General features: G+C 32.8%; 2 protein-coding genes across 3 annotated transcripts; one reads left to right on the forward strand and one right to left on the reverse strand.

Annotated features, from left to right (window-relative positions):
• Positions 1–744: 744 nt before the first annotated feature.
• On the reverse strand, positions 745–11,665 carry LOC108326256 (protein ACCUMULATION AND REPLICATION OF CHLOROPLASTS 3, chloroplastic). 2 transcript variants are annotated; one of them, XM_052874779.1, is made up of 17 exons: positions 11,265–11,665; positions 9,489–9,547; positions 9,091–9,155; positions 8,578–8,712; positions 8,253–8,301; positions 7,553–7,665; positions 7,401–7,472; positions 7,139–7,249; positions 6,692–6,873; positions 4,713–4,988; positions 4,539–4,615; positions 4,053–4,438; positions 3,375–3,403; positions 2,828–2,932; positions 2,556–2,693; positions 1,951–2,117; positions 745–1,165 (listed from the first exon to the last, which is right to left on the reverse strand). In XM_052874779.1, the coding sequence occupies exons 1-17, from the start codon at positions 11,585–11,587 to the stop codon at positions 1,131–1,133; spliced, it is 2,322 nt and encodes a 773-aa protein (XP_052730739.1). In that variant the 5' UTR covers positions 11,588–11,665; the 3' UTR covers positions 745–1,130. The 2 variants fall into 2 exon arrangements, with proteins under 2 accessions (XP_052730739.1, XP_017415128.1); XM_017559639.2 differs by lacking the exon at positions 3,375–3,403 and having other exon boundaries at positions 11,265–11,664.
• An 8,196-nt stretch (positions 11,666–19,861) lies between these two features.
• Positions 19,862–21,588, forward strand: LOC108325335 (soyasapogenol B glucuronide galactosyltransferase). The gene has a single exon (XM_017558393.2). The coding sequence runs from the start codon at positions 19,959–19,961 to the stop codon at positions 21,462–21,464; it is 1,506 nt and encodes a 501-aa protein (XP_017413882.1). The 5' UTR covers positions 19,862–19,958; the 3' UTR covers positions 21,465–21,588.
• Positions 21,589–23,448: the final 1,860 nt, after the last annotated feature.

Consider the following 23,448-nt stretch of genomic DNA (forward strand, 5'->3'; position numbering starts at 1 on the left):
AGATCGGTAAAATTTTGGCAATCTAGTTAAACTTTTTTTCTTCACAAAACTCATTCCGTAAAATAAAACCATTTGAAAATACTTGGGTGGTGGGCTGTCTATTTAAATTCTTTAATTTTAAGATTATAATTCAATTTTATAAAATAGTGTCTGGACAAAATATCTAAGAAAAAATAAAATTTCTAGAATTTATGCACGTAATCACTTACAAGAGAAATAAAATGACTTAACATATGGAAAAATAGGGCAAGAATTTAAATTCTCTTCATATTTTACTAAATTTTAATTTTAATTTTTATCAAATACACCAGATAGGATTATTTTTTTGCCAGTGTGATATGATATTTCCAGCTGACTTAAAACAAAAAGTTAATAAAAGAACTTCAACCAATTTCGAAAAATAATCCAAATAGATACCGGCTTCAATAGTTGTTATCCTATGAACTAAACTATTGTCTATAAATTGAAAAACATTTGCCACAGAATCTTAACTAAAGAATAACATCGTGATTAAAGCAATCATAAATATTAATATTTTTAAATTAAAAATTATTTAACATTGAAGTAAATTTGATAATTTATATTTCGGGAGGCGCAGGTTGCCACTCCCATTGCGTAGGAAGAAAGAGCCTCAAAACAGTTCCATACAAGTTTTGTTTCAGAATAGCTTTGTAAAAGTGAACCTAATTTAGTTGAGTCAATCTCGCAACTCAAAAAATGGTTTAATGGGATATCAGATAACATATACAAACAGATCAGATAAGCTTGTTTACAGTAAATTACAATACAAGATTTTTAGATATATGGTACACTGAAGATTCAAGTATATATATGATGTTTCATATGCTAAAACTAATGCAAAAAACAATTCATTTTGTCTACTCAAAGATATAGTTGGTTTCCGAAATACTTCTAAAACCCGAAATATGGATACTAGCAGTTCTACCAGAATAGGTGGAAAAAGAAGCCAGAGGGTAGATTGGCCACGTGGGAAGATAAAGACAATAATACAACACAAAAAGAGATAAATAAAACATTAAAAAATGGAGACAAGACTAAAATGCACAGTAATTACAAAATTTTGGGTACCGCATTCGCCCACCTCGCTCATCTGTCCAAATGCTTGCTATCTACACGAACACCATGATCCCAAATTTCAGTGTACCTGTTCATATGCCAGTTACGCACGGAAGTCAATTTGGTGACAAACAACCATACTGGCAGGAAGGTCTAAATTTCGTTTTACACCCATCAACTGTGTCTACTTACAAGTACATCAACTATGTCCTTTTACAAGTACAGAAAAGGTGAAAATTTGAAAATTCTGACGTTTCAACTAAACAAATATGAAAGTCTACACAAGTTTGTGATATTGCATTGCAAGACTTCTGACTCCATATGATTGAACTTCTATTGTTAATATACAAGGACGGGCACAACCAAGCACTTTGCTACCGGTGGGGTCGGGTACAAGGGTTACAGGACAAATATTTTGTCTTAAATCATGTGTCTACTATAGACAACTTATTGACTTCTCAATTGTTTGGCACATAGTTTTCTCAGTTTCACCCTACCGTATCATATGTTCTACAATAGCGCTACCCCAAACTTTTGCTAATGCACTTATGAAATGCAACATTCACATTTCTGCAAGAATTTATTTTCTTGTCTTCCTATCATTGAATAATCAGTTCCCAATAAAGATAATTATAGAACTATATATTTTTATCAATAAAATAATTAACAAGACAAATGTTTTAACTTGATATGTTAAAATAAATATAAGCCGCACAAACACACTGTAGCTTAATTGCTTTTGTCAATTTATATCTTTATGAAGGCCCTTTGTTATCAAATTGAAGCTCATATCTGGCAGAAACTTTATATGTTAACAATTGCATTGGTAAGAATATCGAAACTTCACGATAACTGAAAGAGAGAACAACCAACCTTGTCCCGTTCGCATTAATACAGAGAAACTGGCCATGTCGCCACCCATCTTTGAAATTGCCAAAGAAGGCATCACCGGACTTTGTGTAGAATCGTCCCTCACCATTAGCTTTTCCCTTCCAAAAGTTTGCAAACCACCGATCACCAGTGTGAAAATAAAACCAACCCTGCTTAATCAATACAGCAAATACGATCAATCTAGTCTAATGCACCGTCAAAGATTATTGTGCAATCCATTATGCAATTACGGACACTGCACTTTCCAGATTTATTTATCGATCATATGAAACAAGAATCCACAATTACCATTCAATTTCGAAAATTGGTGTGCAAGATCAATGCAGCCATTGCTAGTAATTGGATACATATACAGACAAGAAACAATTTCTTTTAGTTACAGGATGTATAACTATTGCTAAAAATTATATTAGCGTTAAGAGATCCTAACACAACCTACGTATATACAGACTACCATGGCACAAACACACACAAGACGTTATGGTAGCAGAATCCAACCTATATATATTACAAAAGAAATTACGTTTGTCGTACTCCTGGCTTTGACAATTATATCTAAATAATCAACTTAAAAAAGGGGTACAAACCTTGCCGTGTATGACATCATCTCTCCATAATCCTTGAAACATATCTCCGTTTTTGAAATAGAATGTACCCGGACCCGATCTCTTACCATACCGCCATAAGCCATCATATATGCTCCCATCTCTGAGAACAAGGCGCCCCTGGTTGTAAATTTTCATTTAACATAGTTGGTTATCTTCAGCATTGGGCTGTGTAGGCCAAAAAAAAGGGGAAGAGAAAAAAACATATTTCCCGAGCCTAGTGTGCTTGTTATTATCGACTTTTACGAATTTACCTTTCCTTCAGGTAGACCTCCTTGGCATCGTCCCTTGTATCTTCCTCCCCGATATTGCATTTCCACCACTGGACTCCACTTTTTTGAGAAATCACGTTCTGCCTCCTGTACAAAAATATTAAGTTAAATCTAGAATCATCATGCATGAATTAAGGTTGCAATAAACTATTACGAGTTAATAGTATTTTAGTCTCTTAAACAAAATCAAATTTTAGTTTCTATCCCTGTATTTTTAAATCATTGATTTTACTTCCTAAATTTTTTTAAATATCCAAACTTATTTATTTAACCTTTAAAAATAAGTTTGAATATTTTCAAAAATACAGGAACGATAACTATTGGTAATCAAAGTGGGAGACAAAAACTAAAATATGGAAAAATTTAAGGAACTAAAAGCACCGAACTATTAAAGTATGGCACGTGAAAAAAATTTAAAATTAGAAGTAATGAAGTAATAATTGTTATATAGCTGTTGATCATGAATAAATTTTCACAAATTTTACTAAAACAAAGTATGTATTACTTAAAAATTAAAGAATACTATGACCTCACAAAAAGGTTGGAATTTGCCTTGCGCTTGAAAAGCAACAGAGGTGTTAGTGTCTTGAGGTCATTTCTTTGGAAAGCTATATTGTCATGCAAAATGGGAAATTCAGTTGTATGACCCTCATCTGTAAGAGCTTGAACTGAAGAAACTACAACCAACACATTTGATAATATCCATAAAATTTGATGCTCACCACTGAACTAATTACTAAAGCCAAATTTGTGTAACTAGCAAAACGCATATTTATGCAAAGCTGCAAAACTTTCAAATGTGTGTTTTCATATTTCTGCTAATAGGAAGCCGGGGTCAAACTTGAGCTCATATTCAAATACTAATCGAGCTTAATTTGGAGTTAGTGAGGCTACACATTTTTTATCCCCGTTTTTCTATTATATTATTAGTAATAAAGAACTTTACTAAAGGGAAAGAACTGCTAATGACAATAAGTTTTCTAGCACAGACAACAATTTAAAAGTAAATCTAAAAGAAGATAGTTGAATAGAAAATATCTCAAATAAACCACAGACAAAGCTACTAGAATAGAAAATGACTAAACGGTGCACATCTGATTTAGGAGACATTTCCCCTGAATACGACTAGTATCACAATATTCCTCAATTTCTCTTTCAGTAATAAATGCATGAACATATATCATCAAAAAATGAAATACTCATTTACCAACATAGACGCAGCACGAACAGATAGTACTCCATGTGTCTTTGATTTATTAGCATTCTTTCCTTTCAAAAGTGAAGATGCAAATTCCATAACTGCTTCCAAGCTAGCATCAGTCACTGCACTCCAAGAAGACGTACCTCCATTAAATGATTGTGCTTTCACAACATTATCAGTATCAGGCTCATGCTGTTTTGTCATAAATGAGATTTCTAGTCTTTCTTTCAATTCTTCTGAAGGCCTCACGCCAACAGGAAGGTGGAAGATGCTTAGATTATCAACAATTGGTGTAGCATCAGCAGCTTTTTCCTGGGCCCATTTCTTTGCCACCTCAAATCCGGGACCTAAATTCCAGTTCTCAAGTTGCTCCCTTTGAAAAGCAGAGTCACCTAATGCAAGTTGATTTGAAATTCAATAGACAAACTAAACAAATTACCAGACAAATGTTAAGTCAACTGACACATTAATTGAATTATGTCTCAAAATTACCTCCTTCAGTAATAGAGTCATAGAGGATGTTATAGTTGGAAGAGGTGTCAAATAAATCTTCACTTTTTCCTGAATCCCTATTATATAGTTCAAAAGCAAAAATGAAAAACTGTGTAACATTGGGAAAATTTGCTGAAAAAGGTATGAGGAACAGGTGAGGGAGTCAGAGAAAACCTTGAAGCAGGAAACTTGGAATTGTTGCTCATTGTTGGCTCCAACTCCTCATAGCTTTTATCAAGATTGCTATCTATGCCATCTGAAGCGATCTGATTTGTCTTCTCATCAACATCATCAGAACTCATCATTTCTGGCAGAAATACTTCAGTCTGTTTCCCAGTGCCAACTTGTTGCTGACTATGTCTTCCCCAAAAGCTAAAAATAAGAGGAAAATGCATGGCAAGTCTGGATAGTATACCACCATTCTGGGAAGACCGTTCCACATTTAAACAGCTAATTAAATGACAAAAGAAATCTATCAGAAACTGTGCAGGGAATAAGGAAAAAATAAACAGATTAAAGAAAATTATCAGTAATTCAGGGCAGTTTGAACTATAAAATTGAGTCAGCTAATAGGTCTTTCAAGTAAATATCTGGCTTTAATTTCACAAAATGTATGCATGGTGTATTCTCAAAAACAATGTTTAGGAAGTGAGCAGTAAAGAGTGATTGTTTACTTCTTTTGTTTCATTGAACTACCAATTCGGCTTTTTGTGAGTAATCATCTTCATAATTTCAATTCTTTGGCATTCATCAAATTGAAGCTGTTGTGTTATGTCCTAAGGACGGTAAAGAAACAAAATGTTGAGATCCTATGATATGTAGCATTTTCCGTTCAAAATATGGCAAAAAAGGAATGGAACACTATTATTTTGTTCTGTTGTGTTATGTTGTGTTTAAAATGTATAAAACTCATAAAAGAACCCTTGTTGAATGTCTCATCCTGTTATAACACATCTCCGAAACAAAACCTTCCTCATTATTCTACAAAACTTATTCTTACAAAAACTGAGCACATTTACTTAACGGTGAACCATTTGAAATTAATACGTTCATATGTTAAACCAATGATATGAATATAAGGTCTATTTGGACAAAGTTCTCCATAGCACTTCTAGGAGGGAAATAAGAAGAAAAAGATAATTGAACTTCACTATAAGCTTAATAAAGCTTATCCATAAGCTAATTTATAAAAGCTCTAGTGATTTACCTAAATTTTTATTTTTAACTTCTAGAAAAGCTCAGCTCATTTTCTTTTTCATATATTTCTGTCCTAAAAAAACTATGGAGATATTTGGCCAAACATAGCCCAGTATTTTATTCGTAAATAATTTGATGAAAAATTCACTGTTTAATTATTTAGGATTTCCACCTGTTTTCCAAGGTCTAACACCTATTTTGTAATTGAATCCTAATCTTTCCAATTCAAATTGAATGAAATTCAGCCTTCATTTTGAAATGAACACTACTAGTACTTTCTCAAGTCATGTGATATGAAGTTTCACTAATGCCATGTTTGGTAGAGTAGAAGAAATAGATGAAAAAAATAGCAGAGCTTAAATGTTTGATTGAAGAAAAATGGAGAAGAGATTAGTACAAAAATAAGTGAGAAATTAATTTGAACCCCTTTCATCCTTCTCCTTCCTCTCAACCAAACAGGGAGTAAGATAGAAAAGAAACATTAGAAAACATACAATATCTCACTGCTCTGCTCAAATGACACAAAGCTGACATGATACACACCCCAAAAAAACTTCAAGGTTGACACTCGGTGCTTAACAAGACATGCATAAACAACGTGCCGCATTGATGGTAGTTCATTGCACCAAAACTAGCATTAAGCAAGTAAACCTTCTTTTAAACTCTCATATTGATGCATAGAACAAAGAATAGAATCCTCTGTTAAAATTTCAAGAGTCAGGTGTAGATAAATCATTCTCAATTTCAACTCAGCAATAACATTAAATATACGGAAGCTAAGAACTTTAATGTATAGATGTAAAAACACACTAATACGCTTTCATAAGTTCTAACTCTGAAAAAAGAAGTTTACCAACATGCGCTCATATTCATATCTTCAAGAAATGTATTTACCTAACTTGCCTTTCCTTTTTGACTTGAGAAACTTCTACTTTATCCACAAAAATAAAACTTACCCAAGTGTAAGCACTGTCGTTATGAGTAGGTTGGGCTCAACAGTAAGGTCATGTATTGCTGATATTATAATATCTTTTGTGTAATTTGTTGTTTGACGGAAAGTACGTAGAAAGATTTCTATATCACTATCACTGATGGGTCCTGAACAGGCAAGAGTGCATATAACTATGCTATTTGGATCCTGAACAAAATAGTAATCATAATAAGCTTATACGGTATAGGAACAAGAACTAGAAGTCAACGAAAAGAGTGATAGCCAAAAATGTCCAAAATAAATTTTAAAAAAAGGAACTACAATAAAAAATGGCGGAGAGGGGCCAGTCAGTCATTCTGAAAAAAGGATTTAGCAACAATGGCCTTTAAATAAATGTATTTTGAAAATTTGTGATCCGTCAACAAATAAAAAATACCTATCATGCATGAATATGGAAAAAACTGATTGATACCTTCAATCGAGCACCCAGGAAAGGACTATCGAATATAGACTGCAAAATTGAAGCTTTTATGTTAGCAGCGGCTCCAAATCCAATCCCTGCTTCTTTATAGGATTCTAACATCTGTACACAACAACACCAATTTTATAATGAATGGTGTGAAAGAAAATGGAAACATTATTCAAATGCGGTCCTGTTTAAAGGAAAATATAAACTACGCTATCAAGTTGTGTAAAGAAGGGTCTGAATCAGGGTAAAAATCATTGAAACCTACTTTATTAATTTCTGAAAGACTGGCCTCTTTCATCCCACCGTTCAATCTGTCTATAAATTTTCTGTGCATCTCCTGCAAAATTTTCAATATATAACCACAAAATAGTTTTATAAAAACAAATAGCAGGAAGTATATTATAAAACTAAACTTACAGAATTCAGAACAGAGACAGCCTTAATAGCAAGCAAAACTGCATCATTAGCAGTCTTCATGGCCTCATCTAGAGTCAACAAGTCTTTCTCAAGCAGTGCATCAATATCAATTTCTGTATCATAAATCAACAACTAAGAAAAATTTTGTAGCTTTTGTAGGCCTATTGATTAATGAATTAAGAGTAAATTATAGTATATTACTTTCCAATAGGGTAAAGACAGCTATCAATTAGTTAAAAAGAATGTAGGTTAAGCAGTATAAAGGGGAAAATAGTGATTCTATTTCTACTTTACGGAGGTCACTTATTTACAGGTGGGACATGGAATAAATAGCCTCAGAAAAAGCTTAAGTAGAGAGAACCTTTGCACTTATTGATCAATTCTTGCCAACAGTACAAGACAGTATCACCTTTATTGATAATAGAATTCAATTTTTCTTTTACGCTTGGTACCAGTTTAACACAGAAACAGCTTGTGTAACATATTCCTCCTTGGACATACATCAGACTTGACATAGCAAGAAATTGATGGCTTTTTAGTGATGTTGTTTACACATGCGGATTATAATAAGTAAATACTCTTTCCAGAAAAAGAAAAACTCCCCTTTAATTATTAGCTATAATTGGCAAACATTAATGAGCCAGATAAGAAGTTCGTCAGAATCAAATTTTAACAAGCAAACATATGAAGTATAGCTCACCAATAAGTAAGTTTGTGTTCTCCTTAAGTTTCTGCATCAAGGCCTTCACCTACGAATTTATGGCACAAATAAAGTATTAAACATACTACATGATCTGGACATGACTTGACCATAAACATATTATTAGTCAAGGAATCTCAAGTAATCATAAAGTGAAGAATAAATAATGACCAATAACCTTAACTGGAATTCTCTCAGGTAATCATATTCAATAAGATTATATGGCCACAGAAAGAGTCATCATATTACAGGTGGAAATTTTTAAACGGTGCTTGAAAGCATGTTTAGGCATAAAAGAACATGTAATTGAAAGAGTCAAAGATACCTCGTTTTGGCGTCTAAGCCCTTCAAATCTAAATGGCTTCAAAACTATAGCCACTGTTAATCCATTCCTGGACCTTACAGTTTCAAAAATATCAGCTGCAACAGTGTGGTACAAGCCATATCCTGCACTGGCCACCTAAAGAGAGGGGGAAGGGAAGGATAAAGGTTACATGTATCAAACAACTAGAATGAAAGCTAGCAAGAGTCATACATCTTATGATTTGCTTTTTGCATTAAATAATTAACCTTGCAAGGAATATAATGTTAACTCATGCCAGTCAGCTGTAAACTATCTACAACACATAATTACAGAATTTCATTTGATCAAGCAAGCATATCTCTTATGATGATGAATAATGAATTTAAGAATCTCAGTTGACTACTGCATGCTTCACAAAATCATCAGGTGAAAGGGATACAGCACACCACGTCACCTGGACACCCATGGATGCATATTACTACTACTGAAACAGAGGTTTTACTACAAGACTTTGAAGGTAAGGAATGTACAAACAAGAACAATAGTCTGTGAGCATGACTTCAAAAATACGGGAGCTTTGACAACTCTTGGATGAGATTCTGCAATAGATAGCCCAAAAATTATTAGATTTTAATCACAGAGATCAATGAGAGATATGTATGAAAATTTAAATTGAAATTCACGAACAACACAAGGCACTTTACCCCCTTTTTCCTTCAATATTTTCTTTTCATCAAAAACTAAGCTTCATTTTTGGTTCTGAATTGTATATAATAAAGAATGAATTGTATATAATAAAGAATTAATCAAGAAGAATGTTTCGATTAAACATTTTCTCCCAAAATACGCCTGCACGTGTCTCTGTATTAAAGTAGACAGAATATAATTATAGGATAAAAAATAATCACAGTTATATTAAACCAAATGAAAACCTTCTTCAATTGATCTTTGTTGTAAATGCGCTTCTTCTGATTCTGTCATAAGGATACTCCTGCAGAAGATTCCAGAAGATCAAAATGCAAAAACAACAAATATAAATCAATTCCAGAAGAATTTAGATCGTTTTATCTGGAATGGAAGAAGTAATTTAGTAAATACATAAGTCATTTCCAGTGTACTCTGAAAGATGTTTTTAAAATACCACAAACTTTACTAACCCTTGTAAATTATTTTACTTTCTTCAGACCGTGTAATTTAAGCCTAACTTAATATTATAAAATCAATTTATAAAGTAAGATTTACACTTACATATATATTATAATTTTGACCTTATTTCTAGTCTATATGAGTTCTTCAACACCCCAACGCTACACCAAATATGGGACATCTCGAGCATCGGACTAGGGAGAACCCCATAGTGGATGACACGAGGCCCAGCACTTTGCAAGGACAAACTCTGAATGACTGTGAAACCATTTTAAGAAAGTGAGATCTAAGTCTAACTCAACCTTATAAAATTGACTAGTAGAATGAGATTTACACACATTTATACACTGTAATAAATGAAACATATTGGAGATGACATTCCACTCCATTGATAGTCAAGGACAGATGCAGCAAAAGACCAAAACGCAAATAGCATAATTATCACGTGGAACGTTTAAGCATAGAAACACCTTTAAAAAATATATGTCTTTCACCCCAAACAAGGTCTTAAAATGTGAGTTTAAATTTAACTAAATCCCACAGCTAAGGAAATAAAGGTTGTTCCCCCACTGATATACTATTTTGAAGTTCTATATCGAGTAGTAGTGATATTGATATTGAAGGCATCAATTGCTATTGTTCACAGACAGAGTTTGATTAAACATGATACAAGACTGAGTGCCGAAAAATTAAGGAATCTTGAATTAAGGAATCTTGTGCACCAGTAAAATTGGGATCGAGTGACAAGATTTGTGAATAACCAAATAAAGCTTCTTGGGGTCAAGGCCCAAATTGGAGCGCAAATAATCAAAATTATGTATTGTGAATGTCAGTCTTGAGAAGATAAGACGTAAAATAATTCAGACAACTGATGAGTGAACGGAAAAATAAACTCAGAGAAAGTTAAATAACTATAAAGGAGAGTATAAAATTTCTGCTCAATGCATCACATAAACTTTAGGTAGGACACATACTCTTAAGTATATAATGTTATGTACTAACTATTAGTTATAGTCTTTGATCTAGTGGTAATTGTGACATGGTCACCTCACCTCTACCATAGGAAGTAAAATTTTCACTCCCAAAGCCAGGGATAGAACAATAACAAAATTTCACAACCTCTCATCACACGATGCTTGCTAAAAATCATTATAAGCTTTAATGATCCAACAGTAACAACACACTGATTTATTATCCTTTGCCATTATAGAAACCTACAAATAATTTGTATCAAACGCAAATAATTTTAATTACTTTTCTCTTTCCCGAACAAGCCTCCCGATGTAGATAAGGTTTATTACTTATTCAACTCTCCCTTGGGCTTTTAAAGAAAGAATAAAAGAAGAAGCAAACACAGCCAAGAAGACACAAACCACACTTGGATCTCCGACTAAGGAATAGTCAGAAGCTCCATACACTAATCCGTACCAAAAATCAATTGAAAAACATCAAGAGTTCAAGAAAAACAACGTAATCACACGTAAACGACAACAGCTTCAAATTAACACTTCCGAAATGAAAATATAAAACGCGAAAACATTGAAAATAAAGTAGACCGTTACCAAAACCGCAGCAAAGGCAACTGAAACGGCGCGCTCAAGCAGAAATCAAAAATAGCGTCCTTCCTAGAACCAATGCCTATGACTTCGACGAAATCAGGTTTCGTTTCTCCGTTTTCGGTTCCACCGTAACCGTTCGACGACGAACATTTCTTCTCCGAACACATCTTGATCCGAACAAACAGTTTTGGCTCGGGAATCCAAGAGAAGCCATAATCGCCGCGACGAAGAGGAAAGGAGCAGCGGCTGCAGAGTTGATTAGAAGAAAATAGAATTAAGGAAGCATTAGAAACTGCTTTGAAGGTGGGGAAGGCAGAAAGCTCCATCTATAGTAGGGGAAAGCGTGGCACAGAAGATAAGGCTTCCATCAATGAATCATACCGTCTCCCGCTATGTGACTCTATTTTCTTCTTATTTAAGTACTTAAATTTTTTACGTTTTTTAATTGAGTATCTATCGTATTTATTAGACGAATAGTGTATATATATATATATATATATATATATATATATATATATATATATATATATATATATATATATATATATATATATATATATATATAAGTAATAAAAGTTGGTTGTTCATTTACATCAATTCACATTATTGTTTTATTGATCACAAAATATCGTATTAACATGACATGTGTAAACAAATAAATAAAATAACCGTCGTATTATTTCATAAACAGAAAAATTAATAAGTAATAAAAGCTGTTTGTTCCTTTACATCAACTACAGTGTTGTTTTATTCATCACAAAATCTCGTATTAAGATGACATGTGAGCAAATAAATAAAATAACCGTCATATTATTTCATAAACAGAAAAATTAATAAGTAATAAAAGTTGGTTGTTGCTTTACATCAATTCACAGTGTTCTTTTATTGATCACAGTATCTCTTATTGACATCACATGTGTAAACAAATAAATAAAATAACTCGTGGTCATGGTATAGACTTAAAAGTTTATCCTCGGTTTTATGATATCCAAATGTTATAAGTATACGTGTTCACTTTAAATAGTATTGTCAAAATAGGTAATAGAGTAACTTAGTAATTTAGTAACTTAGTGAGACAATACTAATTTATTAACCATTCTAAAAAAATTTAAACTCGGTTCAATTAATTACATATGAGTGGATTAAACGGATTGATTTATTTAATTATAATTTTTTTTCAAATTCTAAAAAATTATAATTCTTTTGTAATTTAAATTTAAATAAATTTATTTTTAAAATGATATTAAACTTCAAATATCATTTAAAAAAATATATCATACAATCCAAATGTAATCTAAAAGCAAACATAAAAAACAAAAAAATAAGTTATTAATATTGATCATTTTTGTGTCATTTATCCATTTATAATATTAGGGCTCTCTTAAAATTTATTTTTCTTTATTTCATCTACAATATAATAAAAAATGTTAATTAATAATATTAAAACATAAAATAATAAATTATTAAATTAAATTAGGTGGGTTGGTGAATCAACTCAGCTCACCACGGGTTCAACCCGAGTGAGCCGAGTTCTAAGTAAGACAGATTGAAAATTGACTCGTATAAAAAAGAGGGTTACTCCCTCCACTACCCCAACTACTACCTACATTTTTTCTTATTCCAAAAATACCCTAGGTTAAAATTTTTTAACTTGTATCATTTAACTTTATTTACTTTTTTTTAAAACTCTAATTCTGCAGCCCCCACCCCTCACTTTCTCTCTTCCTCTCTTCTTCACACACAGAGCCCTCACCCCCTCACTTTCTCTCTTCTTTGCACACACAGAGCCCCCGCCCATCCCTCTTTTTCTTCGTTTATTCTTCCCTTGCACATTTTTGTGGTTAAAACTTCCTTTTTTTGTTCTTTTTGTATATGTGTACTGTAAATGGATTGGATGTATGTGGTGTGTTGTTTAAGAGGAAGAATAAGAGAAACACGAAGGCTTGAACATATGTGGAAAATCCGTCCAGCCTTCAACGGATCTTGAGATCCGTCCACGGATGTCGAGATTCGTTGAAGGCTGAACGGATTTCCCACATTCATTCAAGCCTTCGCATTTCAACTCTTTTAATTTTTTTTGTTTAGTTTTTTTTTTGTAGATTTTGATTTCTGAATATTGTAAATGTTTATTTGTGTAGATTTTACATAATTTAATAATTTTTATAATATTTTTTATGTATAAAAAATTAAACAAATTGTTAAAAGAGAAAGGTAAGGGACAGGGGCTGTCGAATTAGGGTTTTAAAAAAGTGAGGGGGTGGGAGATACGTTGTTCAACAGATCTTTTACGTTAACCCTCGTGAGAAAAAGCTTCTTTTAACTGCAGGACAAAACGAGAATAGGAAGGTGTAAGGAGTAACATGTGGTGGTGGAGGGAGTAACTCTCAAAAAAATACATTTTTTTCATATTAACTCGACCCAAACTTATGGTAAACCGAATTGATTCGCGTATTCTAATCGATTTTGACAACACTAACTTTAAGTCATCTTCTTCACACTGAAACTCTTTTTCACATTATTTGTATGCTACAACTAATAGTTGTGCGTGCTAAATGTTTTTAAAAAATCCTAACAATCATGTATTTGATTTATTTTTATAGAAATCTCTATCAACCTTTGATTATAAGTAACCTGTTTTTTTTATATTTTATTAAATCTCATTACTAATATGTTTATTGACTGAATCTGAGAGACCGATCAATCCAATCACAGAACAATTCATATAAAATAATTCCATCAATATAAATACGGGCCCATTAAGTACATTACTGATACTCCTTTGTAATAATTAAATAAAAGAATCATAGGAAATATACCTTTATTGATTAATTTTGTTCCTTAATATTATATGGACTAATCAGTTTCAGTTTCAAATTTGACCAATCAGTTGTATTAACGTTTTCCAGTAAATTTTTTATTCCCAAGATTTGAACGTGAGGATTTAATGTGAAAATTCCAAATTCCTATTATATTTTAACAAAAGCTTGTAAGTAATTTATGATTAGTAGTATGACAAGAACAAGTGACCTTTAAAGGTGCATTTCCTACTGCATGTAATTTCAATCTGCATCTCATAGGTGGTGCAGTGACTTGTTTACCGTAATATTCTTCACTTTATCTTGTTATTTTTTCTTTGTTCGTGAACGAAATTTCATTTTTTTCAATGGTTCTCCACTTATAACAGTGCATTTTTCACAGATTTTATCAAAATCAAAAAATATTTATTTAAAAACACATTTGAAATTGTGTAAATCGACCGGAATATAATCCAGGATACAGTTTTATATTTCAAATTTTATATCTTAAAATAAAAAAATTGATATTTAACATTATAAACTGTATAGTGCAAAATGTCTCAGGATTACACATTCCTTGTACACACCACTGAAAAATCTAAATCATAGGCTGAATTTAGAATTTTAAATTTTACAGGATCGGAGGTTGAAATTATTCGGGGTGTAGAAAGAAATGTTCTGTTTGAAGAAAGTTACTCTCTCCCCACCACTTTATGCACCTTTCCATTCCTCTTTTATCCTTTATTAATATTTAAAGGAATATAAATATACGTTAATTCTTAAATGATTGTGAACATCGTCAACAGATATCAATATTCATTTTAGAAAAGTCGATATCCCTCGACTCACGTTGACATCCGTTTGAAAATATATATGTTAATTCTCCCGTATAAAGTGTACACGCTCTGGTTCAGTAAGGTTTATGTGTCAACAGTCGTGAAATCTTTCGGACGAAGAACGAAAAGATTGAACAAGTCGGTCGTTAAAAACACCGTGAGGTTTATGCATCAATAACAAAATTATATGTTTTCTCTTGAAATGGGCTTCTGAAATTTTACTACTGTGTTACTATTGATTAAAGGCGTGTGTTGAGGAGTTTATGATGAGATTTCCCTCCTCTTCCTAGCTCCAATTTCGAGGTTCTCTTTTTCTCTATTCAACTTTTCTTTTGGAAGTTTAAGATGAGATATAACACTTGTAATTTCGATTCCTAACCTCACTGTTATTTATATTTTTATTTTTTAGTGTTTTCTGCGCAATTTAATTTATACTATTGTCCTTCATTACTCCAATTCTATCTATATCTATGGAGTTTATGTGTGTCATATATATATATATATATATATATAACTGGTTTGGTTGGGGAAATGGAGAATGATGTTGATGGATGTGGAAATGAAAATAAAGGGGATTAGAGTTTTAAAAATAAAAAATAAAATAAGTAAAGGTAAAAATAAAAATGATAAGATTGAAATTTAGAAAAAATTGAGAAGGTGTAGGGAGAAGATGGGGTGGCGGAGGGAATAACATTCTAAATTAAAATAGTAAAAGTAAAAATTTTAATCTAAAGATATAATTGGAATTAAAGAAAATTGGGGAGGTGAAGGGAGAAGGGGTAGTGGTGCCCAGTGATAGGATTTGACACCGACCTCATTGGAGGCCCAAAACGCTTATTATGGACATGTTTATCTTTGAGGGTTACCCTTTCACCACCACAGGTTGCTTCCTGTATTTTCTTAACTTTTTTTTTTTCAAAACTGATTTTATTTAAATATTTATTTTTTAATTTTACCTATTTTAATCTAAAAGTCTAATCTAATCTCACTTCCTTTCACTTTTCTCTACAGCAGTCCCACACCCTCACATCACATAAACTTCTCTTTTTCTTCCCTTCCTATTTTCATTTTTTTATTGTCGCAGCCTCACACCCCACTCCTTCACAAAAAAATTATTTTTTCTTTTCACTCTCTTTTTCCTCTCCTCCTAATATTTCTCTTATTTGTGATTTTTGTTTCCTCCTCCATTTCTGATGCTTCCATTGTCAATGAGTTAGCTCTAGAGATGGTTGGTTCGCGAAGAAGAGTGTGGTTCGTGGTTGATTTCGCCCCAAAAATGCTAGTATCTGTGTGCTGTTGTTCGAAAAATGTATAAGAAGCCAAACGCAAATGTCATAAGGGATATGGAAGATCCGTTCGACCTTCAATGGATCTTGATTTCTGTCGACAGATGTCAAGATCTGCTAAAGCTTGCATATCCGTTCAGATCTTCGTGTTTGGCTTCTTTTATTTTTTTGTTGTTTTATTTTATTAATTTTATTTTTTTGTATAAATTTTTATGTGTAATATATAATTTTAGATTTTGAATTATTTATTAATTTTATTATAATTATTTAATTTATTTTAAAAAATTTCTGTATGAAAGAAATTCGTTCAAAGGCTAAACGAATCTTGACTTTTGTTGATATATGTCAAAATCCGTTGAAAGCCAAATGAATCTGTTGATTTGCAAGACAAAATAAGAGTGAAGAGGTGTAAAGAGTAACATGTGGTGGTAGAGGGAGTAACCCTCTTTATCTTTTAATTCGTTGGAGTTAATTGAAGATTTTGATTTAGTTCTCATCAATTTCAAATATATTTTTAATTTTTGTAAACTTAATTTTTATTTGAAAAAATTGTTTTTATAATTTAAATTTTAAAATTTCAAGTTTTCATCTTTACTATCATGCTTCATAATTATTTATTTACGTCTTTAACGGAATGTCAAACAGTCATCATAAATAACACGTGTTAATGCCAATGCAATAATATACTAACACTTGAAATCTCTAACAAATTTATAAACTTTATTATATTTATCATCCTTAAAATAAAGGGTTAAATATGTTTTTCGTCCCTTAAGTATCACACGATTTTGGGTTTAGTCCCTACTCGAAACTTTGATAGTTTTTAGTCCTCATAGTTTTAAAACTCTTACTATTAGTCCTTAAAATTGGACGGCGTTAACTTTTAGTAGATGTGGCAAACGACGAGGCCACGTCTTATGCCAATTTGCCTCTTCACTCTTTGTCACGTTGCTTGTGCTTGAGAACTTCGTTTGTCTTCTCCAGCAGAGCCTAGCCTCCATCGGACAAGCCACCGTGTCGAACCTTCCGCTTAGTCCAAGGCGTTGCCGGCGACACCAATCGCCACCGGGGCCATTGTTGCGGCGTCAATTTCTCCCTCTTTGCCTTTTCTCCGTGCGCATCCATGGCATTCCCAGAATCACCTGAAACTCAGACAAAACCAGAATCTCCTCTCAACCGGAACCTTTCCACACTCCCATTCCTCTTTCTCCACTCCAATGCAACAACATCAATCTCGTGTGAGTTTGGTTATCTTCAAAATTTGAAATTTTGAATTTTTTAAAAACAAACCTAACTACCTAACGTCACCATCACTAATTGCTATCTCTGTCGCCTTTAGCGCCATATCTGAGGACTCTGATGGCTTTATGGCTATTCAAACACACCCATTTCCTCAAAATTTGATTTTTGTAATGATATGTTGTTAGTTTTGATTTTTGGTTCTTTTGTTTTGTTTTGATTTATGTACATAATGGTGTATATAGTTCCTTAACTGTTTCTTTTTTTTTCTTTTTTGTTTTGCATGGTTGTTCTCCTTTTAGAATTAGAATTTTACCGAGTGACAATTTCTAAAATAAAAGTTTGTTTCGAGTTCAGCTTTAATGTTTTTAGTGCTGTTATCTGATCATGGTTGAATTTGATATTTTACTGTGACAATTTGTGTAATAAAAGTTGTGTCAGATGTCAGTTTAACTGTTTTTAGCTTCAAACTTCAACGGGAATCAATATTTTGCTTTGAAAATTAGGGTGCTAAAAGTTTGTATTGAATTTCAGTATAACATAGATTTAAAATTCAAATTCTGATTAGAGAAGAACAGGGAAAGTTTGGTGTTTTGTGTGTTTATGTTTATGTGATTGAGTTTTGATAATTGTGGTTCTTCCAGTAACAATATATTTGGTTGTGCAGGAAATGGTGGCTTTGAAGAGGGCATATGCAGATGTAATTCTGAATACCATGAAGGAATCTGCAGGTCGGGTAATGGTGTCGGAAAAGAGAGCACCTTATGCATTTCTTTTGCTAATGCTAACAGTGATATAATTCACCTTTTTTTTTATTTTATCATTCTATCTTGTAGTCAACTTACGCGCATGATTTGCATGTTTTAGTTTATTAATTTGCCTTGTTTTCAATTCCAAATACAGCAAAAACAAAGCAATTATTATTTTCTAATCATCCTTTTGTTTTGGCAAGTCAAAAGTTTTTGTCTGAGTTTCAGGTGATTATGGAAATGCCATGGATTAGCGTTTTATGGAATGCCATGGAGCACGTGTTGACGGCGCGGAACAGTGGACATTGGCAGCCGTCTGCTTCGTCGAAATGGGGATATTGGGCCGTGCCGAATCAGAGGAAGGGGAGACAAGTCCTCACGACTCTGACCTGTTGTCGAGGACGACGTCAGTGGTGACCATCTTGGATTGTGGCTCGCGGAGGCTGGGCTCTCTCAGGCGGCGATTGGTGGAGGAACCAGAGAGCTTCTCTCGCGCGCGGAGAAAAGTCAAGGAGGGAGAAATCGACGCCACGACCGACAATGGCCCCGGTGGCGATTGGTGTCGCCGGCGACGCCTTGGACTGAGCGAAAGGTCCGGCACGGCGGCTGGTCCGATGGAGGCTAGGCTCTGTTAGGCTCTGTCGGAGAAGACGAACGAAGTTCTCAAGCACAAGCAACGTGGCAGAGAGTGAAGAGGCAAGCTGACATAAGACATTGGCGTAGCCGTTTGCCACATCTACTAAAAGTTAACGCCGTCCAGTTTTAAGGACTAATAATAAGAGTTTTAAAACTATGAGGACTAAAAACTATCAAAATTTCGAGTAGGGACTAAACCCAAAATCGTGTGATACTTAAAGGACGAAAAACATATTTAACCCTAAAATAAAAAAAAATATTTCATATTTTTTGCAACGTTAAAACAAAAATTATTACCACCAGTACACATTTTATTAGTTTGCATAGTACGTATAAAACAATGTTTCATTTTAACATAGAAAATGGCTGTGCTTGGACGGCCATGGATGGATGCTAGTGTCATTTCAGCATAAAGAGACAACTATTACGGGCAACATCCCCGCCTACATTTAGCCGGCCAGAGCCTGTCCTTTACTGTAAACTAAATTTGTTAAAAATATATTATACTCACTTTTTCTAAAGGACATATATTTTTTAATCATATTATTCATATTTAAACATTATTATCTCTTCACTGTTTGAAAATATTTAGAATAACTAATTTTGACGGACCTTGATTTTTATTTAATAATTTAGTTTTGTAATTTAAAAATGAAACTACACAAAATTAAGATTTTAATAAAATTAAATTGTTTTAATATTTTAAAAGAAAATATAAAGATAGATTAATCTATGGCGTGTTGTAGTTGAAAAATGAAGATTATCTGGCATAGTGGTGTTAGTATATAATTCACAACTGTTGCACTTACAGTATAATAATGAGCATGTTGCTGTCTAACAAGTTCTCTTTGGCACCTGTCACTTGAGGGGACTGGGAGGGTTGCATGGAGACCGATACTCTGTCGGTTTTATTTTTTAGTTTTAACTTTTAGGAATTACAAGTATTATAAATAATATGGTACAAAAAAAAAGCAAAATATTTAAAACAGTGAGAGTCTGTATATTATTAATTTTTTAGAAGTTTTCTTATAAATTAGTTGGAGAGTTTTCAAATTGATTTTATTAAATGAAGAGAACATATAAGAACACTTCAAATATATAACTAATTCCTAAATTGAAAACTGTGGGCTAAGAATCATTGTTGATCTTGATCATCATGGAGTCTATTGGTGTTGAAGGAGAGTACGAAAAGCTAAAGGCAATTTTTCTGCCTTTTATAACGCCGAGTCACCTCGTACCCGTCGTAGACATAGCCAGGATCTTCGCCATGCACGGCGTGGATGTCACCATAATCACCACACCAGCAAACGCCGCCGTTTTTCAGAGCTCCGTCGACCGTGACGCCAGCCGCCGTCGCTCCATTCGAACCCACCTTGTCAAGTTGCCGCACGTGCCGGGTTTGCCAGAAGGAGTGGAAACCATCAACGCAACCACTTCCAAAGACATAGGTGGAAAACTCTACGAAGCACTCAACAAGACCATCCAAACTCAATTCCAACAACTCTTGCATCAATACAAACCCGATTTCTTAGTCTCCGACATGTTCTACACTTGGAGTGTCGATGCTGCTGCTGAGTTTGGAATTCCGAGGCTCATATACGTCGGTGGAACTTACTTTGCTCACTGTGCCATGGACTCTCTCGAACGGTTTGAGCCTCACAAAAAGGTAGAGTCGGATGATGAGAGCTTTTTGATTCCTGGGTTGCCCTACAACATGGAGATGACGCGTTCACAGATACCTGCACGGTTCAAGAAACCCGATGACCCATTCTCCTACTTAATGAAGATGGTTAAGGAATCAGAGAAGAGGAGTTACGGGTCACTGTTCAAAAGCTTTTATGCGTTTGAAGGAGCTTACGAGGAACTCTACCGGAAAATCATGGGGACAAAGAGTTGGAACGTGGGACCCATTTCGTCATGGGTGAACCAAGATGCTTCCGATAAGGGTTCAAGGGGACACGGCAAAGAGGTGGAAGAAGGAAGAGAGAAAGTAGGTTGGCTTGCTTGGCTTAATTCAAAGCAAAAGGGCTCTGTTGTGTATGTGTGTTTTGGGAGCATGAACAACTTCTCTGCCACACAGATTACGGAAATAGCCCACGGGCTTGAAGATTGTGGGCATGATTTCATCTGGGTGGTGAGAAAAATTGATGAGGACGAAAGTAGGGCTCTTGTGGAGGAGTTTGAGAAGAGGGTGGAAGCAAGCAAGAAGGGTTATCTGATATGGGGTTGGGCCCCACAACTTCTGATTCTGGAACATCCTGCTATCGGAGGTGTGGTGACTCATTGTGGGATGAACACAGTAATTGAAACTGTGGATGCGGGTTTGCCAATGGTGACATGGCCTCTTTTTGCGGAACAGTTCTTCAATGAAAGGTTGCTGGTGGATGTGCTGAAAATCGCAGTGCCAGTTGGAGCAAAAGAATGGAAAAGTTGGAGTGAGTTTGGGAATGAGATTGTTGAGAGGGAGAAGATAGCAAAGGCTATTTCTTTGTTGATGGGTGGAGGAGAAGAGTGTGAAGAAGTGAGAAGGAGAGTGAAAGCGCTGAGCGATGTGGCAAAGAAAGCAATCAAGATTGGTGGCTCCTCCTATAACAGTTTGAAAGATGTAATTCAAGAGATGAAGTCACTCAAACTTGAAAAGCTCAAGAAGCCTGTGTCTTAGGGAGAATTCTTGTTTCTTGATCAGATTATCACCCTCCTTTCAATTCTCAAATAATTTGTATTTTAACTGTAAGTTACAAAACTACTCATGAATTAAGCTTCAGTATTTCCTCTGGTTGTTGCTGTCTGCTGTGCCGTGTAGTTATTACATTGGTGATAGTTGTATTCTGATCAAGATAATATTTTTGGTCCCTGGGTTACGTGCAGAAAATAGAAAAGGGTTAAAATGAAAAAAAAAAATATACTTTTGACACAGATAATTTTTTTATATTAATTTGACAATACTTTTTTATTTTTTATTTTTGAAAAATCACAAAAATATATATTTTTAGAACTATTTTATTCTTATTACTTTTTACTTTTTTCGAAAAGCTACAAAAATATTATTTTTTTAATATTATTTTATTCTTATTAAATGTGTGAAATGAAATGTATGTTACCTTGTTACAAAGAACAGTTCATCGTGAACCTCTAAAAATATCATAAATATTCTTAACACATTCTCTCTATCTAAATTTATTAAAATCTATATATTTTTTAAAATTTGTTAGATGTTTTTTTCTCTCGTAACCTAACCTGTAAGGTTATCAAGTTTTTAACCCTATTAGATTTCTTTAGTAAGTTTTTTTTTTTTTTTTCTCGTATCCCCACTTAGTTGATTATTTTCACATGCATGTGTTGTTTTCTTGAATGATGTGTGGTATGAATTAAAAAGATATATAGTTGTTTAAGTTTATGGTGATTTTCCTTTTCTTTTTAAATCAAACCTTCCATAACAAGTAATGTAAAACTTTTTTTTTCTATTTTATCTTTTTAGAAACTTTTTCACAACAAGCATAAGAATTTAAGAAAAAGAAAATTAATTTGAATTATTCACTTGTTTCGATTTTTACAACTTAAGTATGATGTCATAATTATGAAAATTAAAGTCTAAAATAGACAACATGTTTTTTTTAGTGAAGTTTAATTACTGTTTTTTATGATGGAATTAGAATTGTTAGAATTATTCGTGCTAGACTTTTAAAAATTAAGTACATAATTAATTAATATAATAAGTTTATGTAGACTTCGGATTTTTTTGTGAGGTGTAGTAGTTTGATTATGTTTTGATTTATAAATATATTATTGTGTGATATTTGTATCTTCTTGTAGTATTTTAAAGCTAATTGAATTAGACCTTTCATAAGTGGGGACAGAATAAAGCGTCCATAATAAAGACGCTTATTTTCTATTCGTGATTCAAAACATTTTCATTGTAGTGTCCGAGTAGAGAACCTTAATTTCTCTTGAACCATAGTAATTATTTTGATCAAACTCTTGAATAAGTATAATTTCGTTAGTTTAGAGAGAAATTTTTTTATTTTGACTTAATTAAAGTTAAGTATTTGATTTATGATATAAAAAAATATAAATAACTCGAATATTTACACATATATAAAGAAAATGCATTGTTTTTTCTTTATGTTATTGGGTGTAAAACTAAAATTTTATTCATGAAATATACACATGTCATAATATATATTAAGAGCACGCATTATTTTGTTATGTTTATTTTATTATTTTGCAACTCCGTATAATATTTTTTAAAATTCAACATTTTATTTATAATCATTAGTTAATGACTGTAGAGAAAAAAACAAAGTTTTAATTAAAAATTATAAATAAAAACTAGAAATTTAAATTGTATAATTTTATTTTCACACATGTCATACACACGATCTTAATAGATAGAGGGTATTATAGATTGTAACGAAAACTTAAAAAATAGAATTGCATTCATGTAATAAATCATAAAAAATAAAATCTTAATAATTACATTTAATTGATATAAAAATACACTGTACATTCCCTTCATATAAGTAGTTATTATATTCATTTTAACTTTAGAATTAATTTTAATTCTCGAAATATTTAGAAGTTAATCAGAGAACTACAACATTTCACAATTTCATGGATAAAAAAGAATAACCCATAAATAAAAGAAA

This window comes from Vigna angularis, chromosome 3 (genome assembly GCF_016808095.1).
Source record: "Vigna angularis cultivar LongXiaoDou No.4 chromosome 3, ASM1680809v1, whole genome shotgun sequence".
NCBI lineage: Eukaryota > Viridiplantae > Streptophyta > Magnoliopsida > Fabales > Fabaceae > Vigna > Vigna angularis.

Excerpts from the sequence above, each read along its gene's own strand:
- LOC108326256 (XM_052874779.1), bottom strand. The coding sequence starts at position 11,587 with ATGGAGCTTTCTGCCTTCCCCACCTTCAAAGCAGTTTCTAATGCTTCC. Across the intron at positions 9,156-9,488 it reads ACAAAGATCAATTGAAGAAG|AATCTCATCCAAGAGTTGTC; the intron begins GTTTTCATTTGG and ends TATCTATTGCAG. Across the intron at positions 1,166-1,950 it reads ATTAATGCGAACGGGACAAG|GTACACTGAAATTTGGGATC; the intron begins GTTGGTTGTTCT and ends GCATATGAACAG.
- LOC108325335 (XM_017558393.2), top strand. The coding sequence starts at position 19,959 with ATGGAGTCTATTGGTGTTGAAGGAGAGTACGAAAAGCTAAAGGCAATT.